Source organism: Pezoporus wallicus, unplaced genomic scaffold (assembly GCF_028554395.1).
Source record: "Pezoporus wallicus isolate ANWC-B61680 ecotype Strahan unplaced genomic scaffold, APGP_CSIRO_Pwel_v1 contig_8047, whole genome shotgun sequence".
In the NCBI taxonomy this organism is placed as follows: Eukaryota; Metazoa; Chordata; class Aves; order Psittaciformes; family Psittacidae; genus Pezoporus; species Pezoporus wallicus.
In genome coordinates, this window is record NW_026639548.1 from 4,818,032 (window position 1) to 4,837,395 (window position 19,364).

The 19,364-nt window shown below is 43.6% G+C and overlaps 1 protein-coding gene across 1 annotated transcript in view; it reads right to left on the reverse strand.

Moving 5' to 3' along the window:
• Positions 1 to 15,534: 15,534 nt before the first annotated feature.
• AACS (acetoacetyl-CoA synthetase) overlaps positions 15,535 to 19,364 on the reverse strand; it is a 40,867-nt gene continuing 37,037 nt past the window's right edge. The window contains exons 17-18 of the mRNA XM_057414990.1: positions 18,495 to 18,697; positions 15,535 to 16,018 (exon numbers count right to left, since the gene is read on the reverse strand). Coding sequence (XP_057270973.1) covers positions 15,881 to 16,018; positions 18,495 to 18,697 — 341 coding nt within the window. The 3' untranslated portion in view covers positions 15,535 to 15,880. The remainder of the gene's footprint in view (positions 16,019 to 18,494; positions 18,698 to 19,364) is intronic.

Sequence of the window (19,364 nt, forward strand, 5' to 3'; positions counted from 1 at the left end):
GCTTTTATGTAGTACTTGCTGTAATCTTGTTTGCCTCCATAACCACTCCTATGAATGTCATAAAAAATTTAAGTCCGATATTTTACCACTCCACACACACAGGAACGTGCGTAAACGCTGTTCTCCCATGTAGGGAGATGCTGTGTGCTGGGATGAGAGTCAGCAACAGCCTGGGGCTGGGCCCACACACATGGAGGAAATACAATAAAAACCCAAGAGAACACAAAGATTTAGTGTCCTCAGAGAAGGTAAAGCTGATCAATCGAGCTGCAGTAATGAAGGTCAGCTTGCTGTCTGCTCTTGGTACTTGGTATAACGAAGTGCAACAGGATCATTTAGCTGCTCGTGGAAGCTTGGTGATCCAAAATTCAGTTAATTTGCTGTTTCAGACACCTTCCTGTTTCTGGCAATTTGGGGGGGGGGGGGGGGGTGGCTTTGCTTGAGGCTTATGCCACTATGAAAGCAGCGTACATCTCAAGGGATGCATGCAGGAGGTTGCAAAGAGCATCCAAGAGCCATCCATGAGCTTTGCCCTGCAGCTCAGCTGTGTCCCTGGGGGCAGGGGTGCAGGCTACAGGCACCCAGAGCTGTGCATGGGGCACAGACAACCCTCTTTTGCTGGCCAAAACCAGAGACACCCCCCAGCTGCACCAACACCTTCTGTCCCCCTCATCTCAAGTCATGAGTCCTGTGCACAGCCGATGGCCTCAACCACAACCTTGCCTTTCTGGCAGCATGGGAAAGCATTTAGACTTCATTCCAGCACTGCTACACGTTTCCAAGTGTGATTTTTATAACCAACATGCATAAGAAAATCCAAAGTGAGAAATTTTGCAGCCCAAGAAAGCACTGACAAGAAATCCACCCTGCTTTCATGGATGCAGGTGCACTGGTTAGAGGCACTCAGCCCCGTCCTGGTAGCTGCAGATAGGACTAGTCTGGTTAATACCTTTCCAAACTTGGCCTTAAGAGGAATGGTAAAGCTGAACTGATTCATTATGTGCCTCTCAGCCAAATAAAGCAGTAGGATCTTCTCCCTCCTCTAGAACACATTTTTATTGCCTTTTAATGAAGGCTAACATCAATCCGGTAAAAATGAAATGAAAATAAGTGTTAGGTGCTGTCTACAGGCTGAAAAATGGGAGACAAAGGGCAATGCCAGAGCAATCCTCTTCCTGCTTGGTTGTGTTGCAAGAAACAACCCGTAACAAAGTAAAATACCAACAATAACTTCTTTTGAAGACTTTGCCACTGAACTGTGTGCCAACAAGTGAAAACAGAATTTATCACAGAATTAGAGATTTCCCAGCACAAAAGGCACCCTGCAGCAGAGGAGCTGCTCCTGAAATGGGGGCAATAGGGGGTTGCTTCAGGCACTTTGGCGTGGGGGAGCTGGAGAATCCAGCTGAGCACCAATGATAAGGGCAACCAGGATTTATTTCCCTTACTGAGTTAAAAAGAGGTGTGAGAAAATGGAAGGGGATTATTGGGGAACACAAAAAGCATAAGGAAGAATTGCAGATGCATCAACAAAGCAAACAGCTACAGCTGATGGAGCACAGCTTCCTCCTCAAAGCAACAGGGCAGTAAATGCTCCTTGACTGAGTTTGCACAATTCATCGGAGCTTCTGGTTTCTGACCCCCTTAGCTGGCTTACAGTGTGCCTTGTCTTTTCCCATCTTCTTCTGATGTGAGAGCAGCAAAAGGTGAATGAGATGCCACCGAGCTGCTCACTGGTGCCAGAACCAGCATCTCCCATAGGTGAGCCTCAAAATAATTGCTGTCTCAAAGGAGATTTGCTTTCAAGTTATTCCGGTAGGATATAGCTGTACTTTCTTTGTGCCAGTGTGATTTTGCACGCAGAGGCAACCCATGTGTAACAAAGGACTTGAAAGGCATTACAGCATTATGGAAAGATGTTGGGTTTTTACATCAATCACATGTCAAAAGAACGAAGGTTTGGGGAGTGCCCTGCAGTAAGGATAAGAATTTAAAAAGATGTCTTAGTGTATTAGGAAGCAAAATGCCAGCTGGGAGTTAAAAGGGAGGTAAGGATAGGGCCAGATCCTGGGCTGTGTTTAGACACTTATTTCCTAGAGGAAATAAGGAGCCTGAATACCACTGAGGCTTTATAAGGCACATTTGGGACTGCAGCAATGCCATTGCTTAGGCTAAATTTGACTCAGCAGGGGGAATAAGAACCTCTCTGGGAAGTCTGGGGATCCCTCCCTCTCTCCACTTGGCAGCAGGACTTCCCCACCCTGCCCTGTCTCATCTGGCAGAGCAATGGAACTCTCAGGTCTGATCTTGAGAGCAGGGGAGGGAGGATCTGCGTGAAAGGACCTGCAAAATCACCATCAGGATCAGAGCCATGTCTGATAAGGGGTGCAAGAGTTGACTATTTCCTTATCCCAGCTTTCCTTCTACCACGGTTTAATAACAATGGGAAAGATTTCCATTTAATCACCCTTCAAGGTGTGTTACAGCATTTGAAAGCTCGCCATAGATTTTAATCGCTTTGCACCCTCGTGGCCAAGCTCGGTACATCAGCATTTATAACAAAAGCCTGCCAGACCTAAAACCAGCTAAGTGATTCCAAAAAACCCCACTCTAATCTGTCCTTAAACTGCTGGTTTGGGGCTCACTCGAGTAGCTTGTGAATCCAAGTCAAACTCCACAAACAGTTTTGGCTGGGAAAAAAATGGTCAAGTCGAAATATTTTTGGTGGGTTTGAATGGAAACACTTTGATTTTGTATGTAGAGCTGCCTGGTTCATTTAGAACTCCATTAAGGAATGCTGTCCCATCAGACCACATCTGCTGCTTGCTTGCCTCCAAGAGGCAAGAAGAGTGTTAGCTCCAGGTCAGAGAAAACCCAGATCTTGCAAAAACTATAACTGCATCAATTTTGCAATGCTGGAAAACACTGAGATAATGGACCCTGGGGCTGGTGTGTCACTGGGGGCTGCTGATATGAACGTACCACCAGCAGCCCTGTAGAACAGAGAAATCATTGCAGTCCCATTTTATAGACAGGGAAGCACATCAGCACTGCTATTTAGGGGTCCCTGTGACCCGTCCTTCCCCATCCATAGAAACTTCACCACCGCTTGCAATGTGGCATCCTGACACAAAATGGGGTCCTTGGGGAATCTGCCCCTCTGTGGTCCCCAGCATCATCTAGAGAGGAAGAAACCAAAGGGAGATAAGGAGCTGCTGTTCTGGCAGCGTGGGGCTGGGTGAATCACTGAGGTAAGTGATTCACCCAGCATCACACAGGAAACCTGTGAGCAACGCAGGAACTGAATCAGGGGGTCTTGTTTTTTGTGTTTTTAGCTTTTAATCATCTTTTTCTCATTATCCTTAAAGCCTCTTCCCAGAGGTGGAGGGGGCTTTGCTCGCCAGAAGGGAGCAGGTTAATCACTCCCAGGTGGAAAAGCAAAGAGCAGTGGGAAGTGTGGTGCCCTGCTGTAGACAAGCACCTGCAGAGACTAAAAGGTGATGAATTGCCATAATTTCTGCTACCTCCTTTTGCTTAATTAAATTGGTTTAAGACAGGTCTGAGCAGGAGACTGATTTCTCTCTGCAATTTCAACCACCTGTATGGGGAGGAGAGGTAGGATCAGGGATGCTTGGCAAGACCTGCCATTGTTATGGATTTTTTCTCTTATGTTCACTTACTCTCAGCTATACTAAGAGATGCCTGGAGGATCTGCCCCAGGAGGAGGATGTGAAGAGCTCAGCCCCTGGCACAACATGCGAGTGGAACGCAGTGGATGCTCCCATGCCTGCACTCAAGCCATCAAGACGTCATGTTCCACGCAAAGCAAAACCAACCCCAAGAACCGAGCATTTTCCATGGAGGTCACAACCGGGAAAGTTCTCAGGTAGCTCAGTCACTGAAGAGCTGCTAAAAGCAGGAGTCACACAAAGCTACGTGCCTGTGGGCTCATTAAAATAGTCTTTGTGCTCCAGAAATGCATATAAAAGATGCACACAGGACCTGTCATTCTTACAGATTCCTTCTCTTTATGTTCACTCATTCTCAGCTAAACTAAGAAATGCCTGAAGCTGTCAAAGGGGCTGTTTCAAAGGCAGCCTGGAGACAGAAAGGGAGCAAGCCGGTGCCTGGAAAGCCTTGCTAATCAAGGGAGGGGGGGATCCGCCTGGTTTCCTCCCTCCCCGGAGCACGGCTCGTGCTTCAGCTTTGAAGACCTGTCATGTGTGACGCTGCTTTGCCTCAACATTTATACTGAGACATTTCTGCCTGGAATATATATTTAATTCCCTTAAAACCAGCCCGCCCACCCTTTGCCTCTCAGCACAGCGCTGGGATCATTTCAGAGCCTTAAATAAAACGTAGGGGAGGTGGCCCCAGTGCCAGGACCATCCCCGGGCCATCGTCTGTATAAACAAAGGGATTTTCTCACAGGAGAGTGCCCAGCAGGCTGCGTCTAACATCAGGATCTTTAGAAATCCAGGTCTCTAATGAAAAGGGGAGACTTTTGCCCCCAGGAGCACTCCAAAAATTAATGGGTATCATGACTGTAACTACTTGAATCAAACGCAAAGCCACGTGTCGCTCAGCCCTTTTGCAATATTAGCAGCTTATTACAAGCCTGTTTACATCTGTCCCTGCCTGACTTAAGCCCAGCAGGAATAAAACTAATATAAAGTGAGCAAAGTGAATTAGGAGCAGAGATGCTTTTACCAGAGCTTGTTCGAGTGCAGCACACTCCTGGCACTGTGCAGATAGATGGGTCCTGCTGGTGTCTGGTGGGTCAAAACCCAGCAGGTAGCTGGGGGGAGGCCCAAAGGCACAGACCTAGGACAATGTCAGCCTCAGGACTTGTTCCTTTGTACCTGGTGTCACTGGTACCATGCAGGGACGTCCCATTGCATAGCAGAGGTGTCCTTGAATCGCTACAGCCAGTAAAACTCCTCAGGCTCTTCCAGCTGCAGCAAGGGGTCAGGCTGGGGCATAGCGAGTGAAAACCACCATTGAGATGTGCTTGAAGTAAGTCTCTGCAGCAGCCCCAGATGCAGACATTCACTACGGGTGCGTTCATTAAGCTGAACAATCCCTTTGGCTGGTGTTTGAAGAGCTGAGGTAGCTGCCTGTGTTGTGAAAGGCAGAGGTATGAATTCTCTCCCGTTCTGTGCTATCAGCATCTTTAATCTGAAGCCTCTCAGCAAGCTGAGAGGTGACACCATCCGCGTCCCAGCTGGCAAACACAACTAATTAGAGACAGTGCAAGAGACAGCACAACATCAAAGGGGGGTTGCGGAGCAAAAATCAAGTGTGGGTGCCCTGTCTGAGGTGGAGATTTGCCTCTCCAACAGGATGAGTCACTCCTCTCCCCTTCCCACGTGGAACAAGGGCCCTGGCTGAAATTTTAAGAGACTGCATTAATAGATCACCAAACCTATCTGGCTGTCAGGGATGAAGCACATTTTGCAGGGAAGAAGGACGGATTGGGGCTGGCACACACCATTGGGCTTGCCATCACAGTGGTGGCTTATGAATTACTTACAAGTAGCTGTAGTCTCTGGGCTAGTTTAATATTTCATCTTGTTTTTGACGGTCAGATGCAGGACAAGATCCCAGAGAAACCCAAGTCCAGGGATGAGTCCTGTTAATGCCACCAGTTAGATCTGCTGAGGAGCCACAAGTGTGCTGCCCGTCCCTGTGATTTAGACGTGATGCACATAACATGCAGGAGGAATTATTCATACCAAATAATTTCTCTTACCCATATTAGCTTTGGGGAGAGCTTGCAGCAAATCTACTGGACCATGTGAGCCAAGATCTGCTAAGCAGCTACTTAACAGGAGCAGATCTGAGCAATGCGTGGCAAAAGGGAAGTCAGGCAAAAAAAGAAAGTTCAGGGTTATCAAAAAATCACAGCAAAAACAGCCCTGTGGAGGGCTGAAGGTGGCCAGAACTATGGGATAGCCCAGAATGAAGTCTTTGGCTGCCCAAAGCCTCCCAGCACCCTTGCGCAAAGGTGGGCAGCTCAGCTCACACTGGGCTTTCCCCTCTATTGATAGCACAGTTTAACCTTTCAGCTTTCATCAGGGTATGGCACCATTGTGGTGATCCCTTGGAGCACTGGCCAGGCTGCATCTAGATGATCTTTCAAAGTTCCTTCCACCACAAGCCACTTGATGGTTGTGTAGTGTGGGTTGCTGCTGCAAACCCCACAGAAATAGGAATTTGAGATACTTTTTATCAAGGATGTTTCCCCAAGAACCTTTCTCTGGGCTAACACCACATTGGCTTCATCTATGGGTCCAACATTAACCAGGCTGGCAGCTCAGGGGACTGTGGGCAAAGCCTCTATGGGTCATTCTAGGACCAGACAAGCTCAAGTGACGAGGATCTTTCATCTGTGGTCAATACACAAACCTGAAGACGCTGCAGGAAGGACCTCTCCTGGTTTCAACAGCATTCAGCACTGCCCCAGCAGAGGCAGCACAGCAGGGTTTGCTGCACAAAGCACTTTTGCAAGGTGTTTAAAAGCAGATTTCTCTGGAATTCAGAGATAGACGAACATTAGGCCAGAACCAACCTCCTCCTGGCAGCTCAAGTGGCATGTTTTATTGTACAGGACAGGGACTTGGACAGGGGTTGGTGCCCATGACTTGAGGTCTTGTTGAACTGCGGCAACCAAGTGCCCTGACTGCTTGTTTCTGCCCTGTCAAGAGCAAAATGATTGATTTTTGTTTCTACTTGAATAAATGAGTGGGAAATTTCCACTACTTAGATCAGGAGATGCTGTGAATATTTATGTTATTGTTCACCAATTGGGGGAAAAAAGGAAGTGCTATAAATGAACATATTTGGTGACCCAATTTGAGTGGCTCATTACAATTAGATCAAGCTAATTGCCAGCCTTGTATTTCATTTGGCAACTTGTTAAGCTAATTGAACAAAATAAAACTAATGAACAATTATAATGAAGTTTATAATTAGACCACTGGAAAAAACCCTCAGTTTGAGAATATTTAAGGCATAATGAATGTTCAGGAGATTTGGGGAGGGGGAATGGGAGGTGTCAGCACATCATGCCACTCTCTCCCACCAAAAGGCTTCTTCCCAGGAGCTGAAGTTCTTGGCATATTACCTATTCCCAAATTACCTCAACCTGGCATTTTCTCAATTACATGAATGCCTTTAATGTACATACATGGCATTTAAAGTGATCCCAAATTCAGGAATTAGCCCATTAGTGAGGCAGCTCAGAGCTGGGCATTATATTATAGCTCTCTTCGGCTCCATCTCTCCAACAGGAATCAACATCTCTGTGAAAGACAGAGTTTTAATGCTAAAAGTGAAAAACAAGCATGTGGTGCAGACAGAGGAGTTCACAGAACCCCAACAAGCTGATCTATGGTGTCAATACACCAACTTGCCTTTCCCATTCAGGAGCCAGGGAGGCAGAGATGGGAAAGAACAGAGCAGCACTCTCCACATGATCAGAGCCATTTTTAAAAATAGTTATTTTTGTTGCATTCAATCCCTACATAGATTTGAATAAACCCATGCCAGTCTCTTTTCACCCCCTGCTGCTGAAGCACAGAGAATTAAATACCATGATAAGACTCACTTTCTGGAGTTTCAATTTACAGGGTCAAGCAGGTGCCCACTGAAACCTAATAGAATTGTCACATCAGACTCCTCACAGCTTAAAAACTTCTTTTCCTCCAGCTTGCACATGAAAGTAATTATTTCATATAGAACTCAGTGGGAACTGAGGGTTTCCATCAGGGAATAAACGCAGAAACTTTTAAACCAGGGAGGCAATGGGATCAACCTTTTCTCTTAGATGTCTGGAGGTTTCCAGCACTTGTCTCACTCTGAAAGCAAGTGCTGGTTTTCATCAGGAGCCCGTGGTGCTAAATGCCATATGCACAGGGCAGGGATGAAGCATAAGACCACAGGGTGGATGGAACTGGAGATATTAAACAAAGCAGCATTGATCACACTCCCTACCTGTAACCACTGTAATCCCAGCCTGAAGGCCCAGTGGCAATAACTTTCTTCCCATTTACATAGCTGCTTTACTTGCCCAGATATTAAGATAATGAACTGTTTCAGGGAAATAAGAGGTTTACTTGTAGAAGCTGTTCAAATCCTATTCCCCCCTCCCCAGTTTTAATTCCAGCTGCATCAGCAGAAAAATCTCTGGGTTTTCAGCCATGTCTCAGTATTTCTGTGCCATCAGAACCAGCTGAGCTGTCCTCTCCTAAAGCTAATTACAGGTTTCACCAGGAGAGTGGCAACATCCTAGTATTAATGTGGGTTTGTAGCTGTCTGGCACTCACCATGTTCCCTCACCTTCTTTTGGTGGGTTTCATGCAGGTGTCCTTTCGTCGGTCATCCTGGAACTGCTGGCACAAACATGCTGGAGCTAGGGCTGCCCTCCCTTCGGCTTGTGCTGCTCGAGGCAGGGTCTGGTCCCACTTCACCATGGGCAGGAGAGAGTTTGGGTAAGGAGGATGCCAAGGGCCATAACCTCCCACCCCCCCTGCATCCCTCTCTGCAGGGATGCAGAGTTTATTGCTGCTGCATCACCTGTAAACTTGGCATCTCTTCCTTATACTGGCAGGTTACAGGCATGGATTATTCTCACTACATCAGCACTGGCAGTACCTTCAGTTTTTGTCCATTGCATGAAATTAAAGAGATCCCTCCATGTGCTTTCTTCGTTAGGCAAAGTACCTGGACAAAAGCAATCAGGTCTTTTTCTCCCCCACTGCAACAGCCCCAGTAATCCAATTCACACCAGCAGAGTCTGACAAATGCCTTTCACCAACTTGTATGAGGACAGCAGGCTGACAGGCTGATCATCACTTGGGAACAACCATGAGAGCCTCCAGTGTGCTAAAAGCTCACATAAACATTCAGGGTTTTCTATGGGCTTGTGCTGATCTGGGCATTTGCTCCCTAATTTCCCTCCCACATGGATGCTCACACCCCCCAATAATAAAATGGTTGAGAAAATGGGAACAAACCTTGAAGTGAAGCATGAAATAGGCTCCATGATTCCAGATAGCCAGGTCCATTTAAAGCCCTGCTTGGCATTTGCATTGTAAGAACAAATCCTGTACAAAAATCTCTCATCATGCGTTATACTCTTGCATTAATTCATGAAGTGTCATGCATCTAGCATATTTTATTATACATGAGAACGAGGCAAATTAAAACTCTCAGTGGAGTATCACTTTGCATACTCAAGGCCACCTCCTCAGGCCCTGCTGAGGTTTAGAAGTCTCACCTGGTTAAACTCAGCTTGCCTTTTAAACCAACTTACTTAAACCAGCACAAATTCTTATAGTTTTCTTCACTCAATTTATTTCAATTTAGCTTTAACCTCTTCATAGCTAATACAAGCTGAAGAGAAATACATCTGGTTTAAAGGCAAATAAATGTGCTGCCAGGGAAGCTAATTGTGATTGAGTTCTTGGGGTGTAGGCACCCACTTCTCAAGTGCCACTGCCTGTGCCTATCCCAGTCCCATGACCCAGAACCAGCTGCATCAGGCAAGTCCCATCCATTTAAAATGCACTGCAAAGGAAGGAAATGTAACTCCACATCTCAGCAAGCTCTTAAAAAACACCTTTTCCTGAGTAAAAGATGCCTCAGATGCAGGCAGAGATCATGAGAGGTAACAGTGCTATAAACAGTCTGGGACTCTCCTCCTCTGGCTGCTCTAGAAAGAGGAGCCTAAGATAAACTCATCTTTAGAAAGGCAAGAAGCCAATCATGCTAAGATGGGGCTTAACTAAAATTAGGCTGTTTGAACATGACACTAGAGCTCTTAACCCCATCAAAGTGAACTTCATGGGTTCAATGCAACTAGGTTTTGCATACAGCTTCCAAAACGTATCTTCTCAAAGCAGCAAAGCCAAACTGAGCAGGCACTTTGTAGGAGTGGGTGTTCAGCTACAGGCTCCCAAAAGTCACAGCATCCAAGGACTGCAGAAGAAGGGGCACCTCCAGGACCTCCTCTTCTTCCAGCCTTATTTTCCCCTGCCCCAGACACATACACCCACCTCCATCTACTCAGTCCTTCACATTGCCACTGATTTCAGCTCTCTTGTCTTACTGCTGTCTTAAGAGATCGTACTGTTCAGCTCGGAGCTTGTTCTGGTAACAAGCTCTTTCCTTCAAATGACAGTGTTTGAGCCATTTGCCGTAATACCACATCCAGGGCCTTGGAGAACAACATAACACAACCAAGCCATGTTTCTAAGAGCATGCAAAGCATACAATGAGAAATACTCTCCTATTCCTTGGCAAAACACACAGGCTGTGGATCAACAAGCTAGAAACATTAGAAACAACCTCAGTGTAGAACTAAAACAGAAACCACAGAGAATATACTCATCTGTGGGACTGTTACCCTACAACAACCAATTCTGAACTTCCTTTAAATCACTGCAAAAGAGGGAACAGAACTGAAAAAGGGATTGTCCTTTCTTCCCTTTTTGTCCAGATTGCTCATTAGCGATGTGAACCTCTCCATGTATACATTAATCTGCTGTTGTAAACTCATTAACAATCCCAGAGATGGGGTTTTTTTCAAGGGATGTTATGGTTTCAGCAGGAATCTCGGCCTGAATGCTGATAAGCCTCTTGAACTTTGTAAAACCACTTGTCAAAAGTACTAAGATGAGAATTTTTTAAGGTCTTCTAATTAAGAAGTACAAGGCCCAATTAAGCTTTCACTAACATGTTAAACAATGGCATGCCAAGGATTTTCCCACCCCCACCAAATGCCATTTTATCACTTGAGTTCATCTCTGACTGGTGGTTTGGAAGAATTTCTCTGGCCATCAGAAGCAATGATGAGAAATGGTGTGGACAGCTGCAGCCTGCTGCATTAATACTTCGGGACATCTTATTGTTCTGCAACTGAAATTGTTCTGAGACACTCTTTGACTCACTAATGGCATTTCAGAGACTGTTATGCAAAGGAGAGGGAAGCAGAGTCACTCCCACTTTGCACACAGATCATGTAGAGCAAGATGCTCGAACTGATGTTGATTATCTCATTATTTGAATCTAAAAAGGCCCCTAATTCCCAGCAAGGAAAATATGTGTGCTCTCATCAGCTCGGAGGCTGCTGTACTGGACTGTGGCCATGCTTCACAGCAATTTGTACCCTCATTTTATTTCTGGAAGAATACAGTGCATGACATGTAGCTTCCTCTTTCTATAAAAGATGTAGACGAAAATTAAGTTGCATCTTGTTGCTGTCTAAGACCCGATTATTTCGGAACTATAAATACCCTCTTCATAAAGGGAGAAGGATGAGCCAAGCATTTTTGGACTTAGCTCTGTAGGGCACAAGATCCAGGCAGTAGACAGACATCTCAGGTCTGATGAGCTAAAAGATTTAAGTGGAGAAATTGCTGTATGAAATTGCTGTTTGAACATTCCAAAGATCACCTGCAGGAAGAGCAAAGCCTTCACATGCACCGAGATATCTCTGATCGGAGTCCCAAAGGTGGACAGAGGTTAAGTACTCAATAAAGTGACCCACTAGAAGAAATGGAAAAGCAGAAACAGAGAAATAAAGTGTTATTCAAAAGAACACTTCTTCCAAATCAATGTCTGTTCCATGCTGTGACCCAAGCATGAAACCCAATATCAGCCAATTTCAAATACATTAGTTGACAAATGCCTCTTTCCCAAAGCTCTTGTACCTCTGAGCACCGAGGAGACAAATCGGAGATGACGGGCCTGATCTCATGCTGCTCCTGCACCATGCTCCTCCAGCAGCCTTCTCCAGCAAAGGTGTGTCACACTGACAGAAGTGCTCATGATCCACAACCCTTCTCCTCCCTCAGCAGCCTGTTGAACACCCAAGATTCACACGCTATCCAGGAAGACAATTAATAACTTAAATCCTGATATTTAGCCACACCACAGCCCTGGTGTGTGCCAGCTGGAGCTGCACTTAACCTGCATAAGGACTAAGGCAGCACTTCCATCCAGGGATGTGGTATGGAGTATATAATTCCCAAATACCTTTCACAGAGATTGGCCTGGACACCATCTTCCTGCCACTGTTCCCTATAGACACTGGTTCTCCCAAACCCTACAGAGTCTGATCTCAAGAACAAACTGGTACTCCTTACTAATGCATTTGATATATTATTTTAACACCCATCCACCTGTGTGACTGACTGCTCTGCCTTGTCAATGATATCCCTTTAAATGTGCCTGCATTAAACTGAAAGACAATAATGGCCCCAGGGAAGTTGCATTCCATCAGGCAATTATCTGTGTTTCTAAAAATCACTGAAAAGTAATTCATCAGCTATGCCCTGCTTGGGTTGTTGTGTACCAGCTGATTTTATTTCTTTGAGAACCACCACCAACCAGAGAAATTAACTGAAATCATAAAGTAGTAGGAAGGGGAAGTGCCTGCTCTAACAGGAGCTGACAAGAGTGCATTTCTTGAAGGGGTATGATAAAACTACATCTCTCAATGAGTCAAAGGCAAATGGGCTGATTCCATCATGTAATTCACCAGTCACTCTCAAATTTGCAGGAGAGTAAGTGAGAAAAGCACCTAGCCTCAAGTACCTCTGCTCTGAATTTCCTTGCTATTGAGCATTTATGTTAAATGCTTAAAGCAACTGCCAGAACCAGCTCTATTTGCATGCCACTAACATCTGCATACATAGCTTTCCAGGCAAGACACTGTGAGCCCCAAATTATAAATAGGCATCAAAAAAGGGTGCTATAAATAGGCACCAAAGAAAGGTACAATCAAGGCATCAAGTCTTTCTGGATAAAGCCACCTGAGGTAGGTCAGTGCTCCACTGGCTCAGACATTCTGCAAGGGTCACCCAGCTTATGCCTTAGGACCACCAGGGCTGTGGTACTCACAGGAGCTGCTGCTAATGCTATGGTAGGAAGAGCTGCGCTACCACACCAGACCTTGTTGTTGTAGCCAAGCAGCTGGGTGCTACCAGTTTGCAAGGACACACTTGAAAGTGCATTTGACCACAATTATGTGATGCCCAAGCCCTAGAAAGAACACAGCTAGCTCATAACCTGGGATGGGAAGCAGAAAATTATGTTCTCTGCTTTTCCTTTGCAAACTGTAATGACTTTAGCTCCCTGCTTTCATGCCAGTGAGGTTCTCAACTATCCCCAACTGGATGTTCACAGCTCCATGGCAGTAACCAAAGAAACGGGTCACTTACACTACAAGTAAGCAAAGACAAATCCAAGTTGGATGCTTGGAGGACAGGGTTTGGAATGGAAGGAGCTCCACTCAGGAAGTGGGACATTGTTCCCAATTCTACCATAGCCTCCCTTCAAGTCACTTCACAGCCTGACACAAGTACCCACATACCTCTCCTCCTCCCTGGACTTCCATGGGCTGTCAGCATCCAGCACTTCTGAAACTCAGTCCCTTGAAACCAGGAGAGGCACTGGCAAGTCCTTGGTCTGCACAGTGCATTTTGCACCACCCATCAAGGCTTCATGGCTATAAAGTCATTTTTCAGTACATAGATCAATGTATATAAATACATCTATTTTTTTGTTTGCAACTATAACCTGGGAAAAGTTTTGCAATATGACATTTGCAAGAGATCCAATTATATCAGTTAACAAAACTTTCTACAGTGTTTACAGCAAGTTAACATATTAAAAAAGCAGCCTCTAGGCATTATATATGTTCTTAATGCATCTGTGCTTCTAAACTATCTTTAATTAATGAAATATCCCCAAATTACTTATTAAGAAGGATCTGTGGGCTTTATAAACCCCAGACATTTTGCATGAATTAAAGAACAATGTAATGAAGTTTTAATGAATACAAAGTCACAGTTAATGTAAAATTTATATATAGCATGCCAGAGGGGAAAGGAATTTAAAAGTACTTTCAATCATAGGTTATTGGCAGCTGTATAGCTCATTTTTATACTTTTCTAATGGGTGCTTGGTATTTATGCTATCATATTTATCAGCCAGCATGGTATATTGTCTGCCTTGGTACAGTTCAGAAAGTCAAATGGAGATGAGCTCATTCAATTCCTCATTTGCTAATGAGGCATTTCTGCATCCTACAGTGCCTGTGGAGCTGGTGTCCACAATGACTGTGTGCTTTTGATTCAGCCACAGACCACCTGAGAGGGGCTACTCCTCAGCTGCATTCATAGGCAGTTTCCCCATTACTGCGTTACTAGCAGCAATATGACATTCTACAACAGATCTACCACAGGGTGGAAGAAATATATATTAAACTTTTACTAGCTGTAGCCAAGCAAGCATCTACATTTTGCCCTAGGTATCAGAGTACACACCTTTCAGTGCGATCCCTTTTAGTAAGATCAACATATCACAACCTGCAACTTCTTACTGTACTGACTCAAGGTACATTTTCAGGATGCTCTCTTCCATTCCTGTTCAACCTGGGACCTTCTCAGTGAGTGCATATGTAACTAGCAGCAATGTTTTACTTGTCCTGGGCTCTGCATAAGAAAACAGGATAAAACTTTCAGAGAACAGTAATTATGTACAGGGATGGACTTGGATAAAAACTATTAAGCTTGGTAACAAATTAAGCTAAATAGCAGTAACAAATTAAGTTAATTCCGTGACACCCAATTGAAAGGAAAACAGACAATAAGTGAATGGAAGTTAAAACACATGTAATATATAATATATATTTAAAGATCAATTTCTTTTAATTAACTATCAATGCTGAATGCATTCAACGCAACTGTAAGTACATCCATGATTTTAATGCATTAAATACTTAGCCCACAAAATTCAAATAGTGCAGGAGATACTGAATGCCAGAGGCTCGGTACAACTACTGCAACTGTATTGTATGAAAAACAAAATGGTTTAGTGCTTCCATTTTACTGTTTTAGTATGCTCATGACAGTATTTTTCCCTTTATAAACTGGAAGGATACAGAGCTAGAAAACATTTTAGGCTTCAGCTTTCAACATGACACTTAGTAAAAAAAGTTACAAAATACATCAGCTTGTAATAAAGACACTGGAATTCTTCAGCTAACATAACCCAGGATCATTGCCTTAAAGCCAAGGAAGTTCAAAACAAGGAAGCAAAATGCTGCCTTCAACCGCAATGATGTTAACCCACAGTAATGACAGAAAATTCCATGGAAATAACAGGAAGTTACATCAGGAATAAGGAGGTGATTGCTCCCCCACCTTCTGAACCCCCAGAAGTCTATCAACTAAAAGGTTAAAACAATAGAAAGGTTACATCACAACAAGAAGCAGCAATTACCTTCAAGAGTACCGTGAGATATTTCAAGACTGAAATTATTCGAGTCAAGTCAAGTGGGTTTAGTGCATTATGATTTGGCTTTATGAAAACATTTAAGTGCACACTACATAGAGAACACTTGCATGTGTCATGGTCAAGTAGTTAAAGTCAGTGTGTATTCCTTACAGGTGACAAACACACAGACTGAAAAAAGCATTGCTAAAAATCCAGTTAAAAAAACAACAGGAAGTCGAGTACTTTATGGAAGAAATACCCTAGCTGCAACTGTAACTGATGCTGCTGATGCTCCCATTTAATGGGCTGTTAATATGAATCTAATCCGAAAAGATGCACTCATATATAAAGATCAAAACAGGCAGGTTCCTCCTTCCAGGCTGGAAAAAACTCCAAGATATATGGCATATTTAACCAATAAAAGGAAGCTAAGCTTTACCCATGCCTTTCATAATGCACTTCATGAAATATTTTTTCTTTTAAAAGAACCACTGATATTAAATAGAGCTTTTTCTTTACATACAGTATTGGTATATATACAAAACAAACACAGAACAAAGACAGATGCAAAAAAAAGAAATCCAAACAAGTGAGTTCAGAAGTTCTGAAGCTCAGGAATATTTCGGTACAGTTCCAAAGTCTCTGGGTTTGAGAAAGCTCCCAGCTGCAAAACTTCCTTCCCTGCAATTACTTGCTTCACAGCTACTTCCACTTTCTTCCCATTTATTGTATACTGAAAAACAAAAATGGCAATGACAAAGTTACACTTTTCATTTAGTAGCTTTATGGAAATATTCATGACACCCCCCCCTCCAATCCCAGAACAAAATCAAAGCTTAGTGCAATGTCTTCCCTCCTTCGTTACACTTGAGGCACCAGATTCTTTCTTCTAAGAATCACTTGAAGGGTAAGTGGGATTCAAAGAAGAGTTTGTAATTTTAGTTTATTACTCCTACTTGGTAACACTGTGAGAACACAATCAAGCTCCAACTTAAACAATGAAACCCATTCAGAATCATGGTATAAACACCAAAAATCTTTAATGTTTTATGTTCCGACACATCCAATTTTCAAGCAATTTTTAATTTTCTAAGGGTGGGCTCAAAACTAAACCCCAATTCCACTGGGCTTTGGGAGAAGAAAACCATGACTTATGTGTCTTAAATGGACAGTCTTTTTCTAATAGGGTGAATTGAAGCACTGAGCTTAAATGGTCCTCTACATTTAAACGTCTCAAAACAAACCGTAACAGGCTGTGGATGATCAGAATGCTTATCTGGTCAGGACAAGACTAGAAAGATTTGACTGAGAGTTTGCATTACATTTCTAACACCTGGGTATCTCATTAAAACTCTGCTTTGTATTATTGAAGTCCAAATCACTTCAACGCAGCTACACCGTTTTTCTACCAGTATATAGTGTCTGTATAGTCAGGATTAGACCGTGTGTTCAGATAAGGATTCAAATACAGTTCTAAAAGTAGCAGAAAACAGGAAAATGTTTCCCTTCCAAGCCAAACTTCTAAAGATGGGAGCCAGCTTTGATCACTTCAGCACTAGCACGTTTACCTGAAAGGTAATTAAAATTCACTCAATTGTAAATTCAGTTGAAGTGTGAACTAATTAATGATCTGAGCAGGCTTTCCTGAGGGGCCCCATCACAAGCACCTCACTGCCATCAACTTTGTGCTGTACATTCAGGTGATTTACACGCTTTACAAGTTTAACACTTCATGCAGAAACTAAGTTGCAGGCCAGAAAATCTAGGCTTCACCATTTCATACGCACAGGGGATTTTAGAGTCATGCAAAGAAGACATTTTGAGCCAAGGATTATTTGCCAACAGTGGCCTGAAACAGCAGATCAACAGATCAGAACCAGATCACTGCATACACCATAGAGGCTGGCCATCCTGAACTGTTGACCACTTTCACATCAAAACCAATATTGGCAGCAGGGGGGGTACCAATATCAAACAATTGGTCTGAAGTCTCGAATTTTTGCTCTAGGTACACTCAAGTCCATGTGCAAATGGACTTGAGACAGCTGTTGAGAGTACTATAAGACACAGGCATCCCAACTAAAAGGTTCTCGTGAGACTTCACTTGGAGCATTGTGTACAGTTCTGGTGTCCTCAACATAAAAAGGACATGGAACTGTTGGAACAAGTCCAGAGAGGGGCCATGAGGATGATCAGGGAACTGGAGCACCTCCTGTATGAAGACAGGCTGAGGAAGTTGGGGCTGTTCAGCCTGGAGAAGAGAAGCATAGCAGCCTTTCAGCATCTGAAGGGGGACTATAGGGATGCTGGGGAGGGACTCTTCATTAGGGATATCTCTGTAGTGATAGGACAAGAGGTAATGGGTTAAAACTTAAACAGGGGAAGTTTAGGTTGGATATAAGGAAGAAGTTCTTTACTCTAAGGGTGGTGAGGCACTGGAATAGGTTGCCCAAGGAAGTTGTGAGTGCTCCATCCCTGGCAGTGTTCAAGGCCAGGTTGGACAAAGCCCTGGGTGAGATGGTTTAGTGTGAGGTGTTCCTGCCCATGGCAGAGGGATTGGAAATAGATGATCTTAAGGTCCTTTCCAACCTTAACTATTCTATGATTCTATGGTTCATAGAACAAAGGAGAGGACTAGAGTAACACAGATCCAGGAGACTGAGCATGTAGAACCTTTAGCTGTACAAAATTCTCTACCCACCCTCATGTCCCCATGAGCACAAGGATTTTAATAACTGCTACAGTTAAGGCACTGAGAGACCTACATTTAAGTGGTTAATAGATGTAAAGGTGAAATGACTTACAAAGTGATTTTATGAATTTGCTCAGTACTCAGCTTTCATAAGAATGTCACTTGAAACAGCAAAACAAAAACAAAATAAGCTGAGGGGTAGCCAGGAAAGATGAAGTTAAAGGAAAATATTAAAAAGGTAATTTAAAAGGTTTAAGTATATATTACTGAGAGAGCACAACACATTTATAAACTGAGAACGGGCATTTTTAGGTATTGTTAAACAAAAACATGCTTAGCTGCAAAGGAGAAGAAATGATGTTGCTAGGCAACATAGACAAACTATTTATAAAGCCTGAATACACTTTTGAGATGCTAAAATTTCCACACATGTGGGTTTGAAGAGCAATGACAACTGCTCCTTAATTACTATTCAAGGTGACAAAGAAAAAAGTAGGCAGGATTTTTCATGACATACCGGAATGCCTTTGGTTTCTAGAATGAGGCTTGGAACATGCCTGGCAGAAAGCGCTCTACGGATTGCATCCTGGATTCTTTTCACCAGATCCTTGCTGAACGCATGGTTTAATGCCATCTTCAGGAAGAGTATCACCCTCTCCTCACCATCTTTGTTGTACTGAGGGACACAGAGGCTATCAGAAACCTCCTCAAAAGCTTCAACTGAAAAGAGAGGAGAATCCTTACTGGCACTTGCATTTGTGTATTATTCAGTATGCACATGTTTTGTGGTTGCACCAGAAGAAGCATCAGCTCCGCAGAGCTGCAAAGGCAGAACAGACATTGTGGCTATGTTATTCTATAAGCTTTGCTCTGGCTTCTCTGAAATTTGAACTGCTGCTTAGGTGAAAATCCAGGTTTAAGGACCAGATAATATTTAAGTCCACAACAAAAAAAAAAAAAAGGCATAGCTTTTGGGACAGAAGCTTTTACACTAAGCCATTTTCTTTGGGTTTCCTCACAACCCTCATTACTGCAGACAGAAAACTAACACGTTGGATCACACAAGAATCAGGAGAAGCAACAGGCCCCTAAGTCTCAGATTAGCACCTCTGCAGGTGCATTTTCACAGCCCTTCACAAGACAGACCTTTGAAATATGAAGCACAAGCTCAAGAACTTCTTCTAATTATTAGGAAAGGCAGAATAAAACCGCTTGTCTTGCGAGGGGGAAGAAAAACCTCAGCAGTTAGGTTCTCTTATAAATCTGTATTATATAATTAGTCTTTAAGGCTTTATTATATAAAAAAACATCTTGCAGAGAACAGATCTTGAGCAGTCATCTCCAGCCCTACAGAAGCTTTGGGAAAGCAATCCATTTCAAGTCTTCA